Source organism: Cavia porcellus, unplaced genomic scaffold (genome assembly GCF_034190915.1).
Source record: "Cavia porcellus strain 051 isolate PalLab524CR breed Dunkin Hartley unplaced genomic scaffold, mCavPor4.1 scaffold_8, whole genome shotgun sequence".
NCBI lineage: Eukaryota > Metazoa > Chordata > Mammalia > Rodentia > Caviidae > Cavia > Cavia porcellus.
In genome coordinates, this window is record NW_026947491.1 from 61512962 (window position 1) to 61518585 (window position 5624).

Here is a 5624-nt window from a genome sequence, read left to right on the forward strand (position 1 = left end):
CCCTACCTTGTACAGACTTCCCAATACTGTGTAAGTAAGTGATAGAACTGTAGTTTTGGGCAACACTCTTCAAAAACGCTTCCATCCCTTCCTGGTGGTGGTATTTGAAATCCAGCGCCGCTACCAAAGGCAGCAGAAGCGCTAGCCACAGGCACGCGAAGTCCATGTTCTGGAGGGGAATGGAAACGAGAATAAAGCTGAGAACAGACTAAGGAAGGTGGGGGCATTCGCAGGTCGCTCAGCACTTGGATCGCACAGTTTAGACACCCACTCTGCCTGCTTCCCAAGGAGGTCAGCGTTGGAAGTCAGTGCAGTGGGCGATCCAAGGACCAGCAGCTGTCAGTGCTTCCACCCGGCCGCCGGCCTCTCCCGCTCCGCTCCTTCTCCCTCCTCCCAGCAATTCTGCCGCCCGCCGCCCCCAGCGCCACATCTCACCGGGCTCAGGCGCGCTTCTCCGCGAGCCCGCGGCCGCCGGCCCGGGCCGCAGTTATAGCTCGGTCAGGGGGCTGGCGCTCCCGGGCCCCGCCCAGCAGCCGGCGGACCAATCGGATGCCAGTAAATCCTGGGCGGGGCCTCGCCACCTTCGCACCTGGGAGGGCCGCGGGGGTCCAGGGTGCAGCTGCCTGCGCAGGTGGGCGGCTGGGCTGGGCATGGCCGGACCCTGAGCGGCCTCTCGCGGACTCTGCCTCTGCTGGCGTCCCAGGTGGGACTTGTGTCTTGGTATCGGCCATGGCTGCGCCAGAGAGGAGGCTCCACGGCTAGGATCCGCAGGGATGCTCGCGGACAGACTCCCGAGCCTGCAATTAATTGCAAGTGTGTGTGTGTGTGTGTGTGTGTGTGTGTGTGTGTGTGTGTGTGCGCGCGCGTGTGTTTTAAATGCTATGAAATGTCAAATGTCAGAAAATTTCCGACAAATTTTCTTCTTACCTGCGACCTGACCAAATCAAAGTTGAATTGGAGGCGTGTTCACAGGGAAAAGAAAGCAGAGGCACGGTTGCAAATCCGATCCAGCCATTCCTAGGTCGGTTTCAGTTCTCTCCCCTCAAAATGCTGTTTGTGGAAGCACGGGGTGGTCTGTGTTTGCACCAGGGAGAATACAAACCGCGGAAATCCGGGAGGTGGGTTGTGGCGTGGGCCACCCTGCACTGAAAGACACCACACACATACACACGGTGGATTGCAGGAGTACTGTCGGGTAATAAGGACCATGCAGGGGTAAAGTGATACAGAAAGTTTGAAACCGCTGGCTTGAAGCAACATGCTTCTTTATCAGTCTGTGAACAAATGTTAAAATTTAAATGTATTATTCCTTGCTAAGAATTTATGTCACAGAAGTGATTTGAAGATGTACTAAATGTATATTATGTGTGTTAGAAGCTTCAAAAGCACTACTGTTTTAAATTGTGACAAAACAGAAAACCGAAAAGTCAAACAATGGCAAGTTTGTTAGATCAGCGGTTCTCAACTAGGGGAAGTATTGTCCACAGGAGACAATTGGAAATATCTGGAGACATTGTTTGTCATCACAATTTGGGGAAAGATGCTACTGTATCGCGTACTGATACGGTGATAAAACCCATACAATGAACATTGCTACCTCCCACAACAAAGAATTTCCTAGCCTTAAATGTCAATAGTATTGAGGTTGAGACATTCTGGTTTAGATACAGAATATTATAGTCATACAATAAATTATTTTCCAGCAATAATAATGATGATACAGGACAGTATCTGTTGATAGATACATCATTCAGTGAAAAAAAAAGATAATAAACGTAAAAGTAGATTTCCTCATACTTTGTAAAAGTAGCAGATTCCCTCATACTTAAATTATTCTTAGTACAATGTTTCAAAGGTTATAGACATGATGAATGGTAATCCTTGGGGTACATTTCTTTAATTTTTAATCTTTGTATATTTTCTGAGCAAAAGTTCCACTAAATGTGTTACACTTAATAAACAGGAATTTTTATCTAAAAGAGCAGAACAAAAAGCATAGATCTACTAGATACAAACAGTTCTAAATGAAGACACGATCTAAAATATCTTTATAGTGAACTACAGAACTGAAGAGGATGTAAAGGTCACTGCAAAATGAGATATTAAGGAACTAAAAAGCTAAAGTATTGTGCCATTTGTTCCTACTTAAGGACTTGGAAATTTCTTGAGATAGTAGCAAGAATTGGAATAAAGGGCAAAAATTACAGCGAGGGACCAAATACCTTAACAGATGTTAACAAGCATGGAAAGAACAATATAACTAGCCTTTGCAACTTTTAAACTTTCCCTTTTTGTGGGAAGTTTCAAAGAAAAATATGAATAAGTAGGAGGAAAATTTAAAAGTAAAATTTTTCTGAGTTGGAAATAATCATTCTTAGAACAAATTTAGGTTAACCAGAGTCTAATATTATATATCTTTTTGTGCTACTTAACAAACACATATAGCATATCTATCCAAATCTTTGAGCATATCCTTAACTCCTTGCAATCAGTTCTTAGATATGAAATTGCTATGTAAAAGAACATATACAATTTTGAGACTTAAAATATTTTGCCAAACTATGCTCTTACACAGGAGCATAAATTTTCAACCTGCTAAAAATAGTTCTCATATATACAAGGGAAGCACAGGACATGTTTTTATTTTCATTTATTTTTTTCTCCCTTCCTTTTTTATTAGTTTATGATATCTAATAAATGTATCCATTGCCAACAAGTTAAGAAGATTGGTTCAAAGACAGATGCAGGTGTAAGAAAAAAGAGAATACTAAAATTATTCTAAAATATGCTAAACAAGATGAACTTGATTAACGTCTTATAGGGCAATAAACCATGGCCTTCGGTACTATCTCTTTATAAGAAATCACTTTCGGGGCTGGGGATTTAGCTCAGCGGCATAAGCGCCTGCCTTACAAGCAGGCAGTCGTGAGTTCGATCCCTGGTACCGAAAAAGACAAAAAAAAAAAAAAAAAAATTAAAGAAATCACTTTCATATATGCAGGACAAAAATTACTTCTGTATCTATTAAGCAAAAATATGAGCATCTTACCCATTTTTTACAGGTTAACAATTATACCTGCAAAACATGCAAATCAACAATAACAATTTGAAGTTCAGTTTACCTCGCAACAATTGACCCTTAGGTGAATTTTTTTTTTTTTCTTTCTCATATTTAGAGTTACCAGGGATCGAACTATGACAGCCTGTTTGCAAGGCAGGCACTTATGCCACTGAGCTAAATCCACAGCCCACCTTAGGTGAATTTTTAAAGGAAGTATCCTAGCATGAAAGCAAAAGCTGAGTAATCATATTTTGGCCTCTAAGTTTTGGATATTTTTTTCCTGTCAAAGGTCACCTCAATTTATAGTGCTTGCTACTATATATGGAAGAGTCTTCATAACCCCTCACATCTCACCATCCTTAATTGATACATTAAAATCTTTTCAATTATTTGCCAATTTCATAGATGAAAAAGTGGAATCTCACAATTTTTTTGTTTTTGAGGCAGGTTCTCACTATGTAGCCTCAGCTGGCCTTGAGTTCATGGTGATCCTCCAGTCTTAGCCTTCCGAATGCTGGGATGCACTAGTCACGTCAGGTGGAATCTCACAATTGTAAACTGTATGTGCTTTATTAGTAATGTGACTGAACACTCTTCTTTTATGTGTATTGACCATTTGTTATTCCTCTTTTAAAACATAGTCTATTCCTATCTTTTGCTCATTTTCTGGCAGTATATTAATCTTTTCCTTTTTAATCATAGATTTTGATCTATTTTTATAAAGAATTATTCTTAAATTATGCATTTTATTAATTTGATTTTCTTCTATTTCTTTGATATTTTTTATATTTGATTTTCCCCCTTTTTCCTGGTCTTACTTAAAAAATTAGCTAATTTTTTATGAGCACTTTTAGGTTTGCCAAAAATGTGAGTGAAATGTATGGAGAATTCTCATTTACTTACTGTCTTAGTTTATTTCCCTGAGATTTTTTTTTAAATTTTTTTTTGTCTTTTTCCTTTTTATCGGTACCAGAGATTGAACTCACGACTACCTGCTTGCTGAGCTAAACCCCCAGCCCCTATTTCCCTGAGATTTAATACCTGACACATAAACTTAGAGGAAAGGTTTATTTCAGCTCACAGTGTGTGGATGTCTCAGTCGATAACTGGCTGGCTCCAAAGCAAGGTGGCCTGGCAGAGGGGCATCACAGAGTAGAAACAGTTCATAGCATGAAAGGCAGAAGGCAGCAAAGCGGCAGCAGCAAGTGATGCCAGTAACTCTCTTTCTGTGCCTTAGATTCCATTTAGCACCCTTAATCTCAGCCTCTCACCATTAATTCCAGCATCATGTACCCCAGATCCAGCCAGATCCAAAAAGCCCCACCTATGACCACATGAGGCTTTGGGGGGACACCCAGGTACAAGCCATAACACATACTCTTTATGACTCCCATCCTGTACACAGCTTTTCCTGTTATTATCATCTGCACTAGTGTGGTATATTTGTTATATTTCTAAACCAGTGTTAATACATTGTGATTTACAAATTCATATTTTACATAGGCTTTACTTTTTGTGTTATACAAACCATGAATTTTGGCTATTGTCTGTTGATTATATCCACCCTTACAGTATTATTCAGCATAATGTCACTGCTCTAAAAGTCCTCTACTTATTCCTCTCATTTTTCCCACATTTATTATCTACTTATTTGTCTATTTTTGAGATCAGGTCTTACTATGTTGCCCAAGCTGGCTACGAACTCTTAGGCTCAACCTCCTGAGTCACTGGGATTGTAAGTGCCTGCAACTATGCACAGCCTCACTTTTTAAATGAGATATTCTACAAAAGTGTCTGCAAAGCAATAGGTAAAAGATGATCTTTTAACAAATAATACTGTGATAATTGGAATTCCATGTGGGAAAAAATGTAGCTTGACTTCAGTTGACCCCATAGATACAATCGATCCCATAGACAAATCTGGGTTGATTGTAGATCTAAATGTGAAGGGCAACAGCATAAAAAAAACCCATAAAAGCATCTTGATGATCTTAGGACAGGCATGGATTTCATAAATGAGACTGAGTGAAAAGGTGTTAATAATTGAGAAAAACGCCTGGTAATTTTTGCTATGCTAACTTACAGAGCATTGTTAGCCAAAAGACAGTTTTCTGAAAGTAAAAAATGTAAGCTCTTGAGTACAAAAATGCACCACATACAACAGTCCTAGAGCTTGCATCTTGAACACATAAAAACTTTTTGTCAAATCAACAAGAAAACTACAGATAATCCAACAAGAAAGTGGAAAACACCCTTTAAAAGACATTTTACAGTGTTTAAATAACATGAAAAGATGCTTGACATTATTAAAAGCTACAAGACATTAATTAATACTCCAAAGTACATGTACCATAACCACAAAAATATCTAAGCTTCCATATTACATACTCCAAACTCACAAAAATAGCTAAACTTATGGCAAAAATACTAAAAAAATACTGACAGTAGTATCAGTGTCTGTGTGGAGTGATGGGCATGCTCATCATTTGCTATTGGAGGGTAAACTACTCTAAATGCACTGGATAACCTTTTTGAATTGCTTTCTAAAATAATATAACAGTTC

General features: G+C 39.4%; 1 protein-coding gene across 2 annotated transcripts in view; it reads right to left on the reverse strand.

Annotated features, from left to right (window-relative positions):
- Positions 1-486, reverse strand: part of Cpm (carboxypeptidase M) — a 65243-nt gene extending 64757 nt beyond the window's left edge. Inside the window, exons 1-2 of one of the 2 annotated variants that reach the window (XM_003476098.5) lie at positions 436-486; positions 7-169 (exon numbers count right to left, since the gene is read on the reverse strand). In XM_003476098.5, coding sequence (XP_003476146.1) covers positions 7-166 — 160 coding nt within the window. In that variant the 5' untranslated portion in view covers positions 167-169; positions 436-486. Of the gene's footprint in view, positions 1-6; positions 170-435 lie in introns of those variants that run through there. The other variant, XM_063255112.1, reaches the window with a different exon arrangement.
- Between the last annotated feature and the right edge of the window lie 5138 nt (positions 487-5624).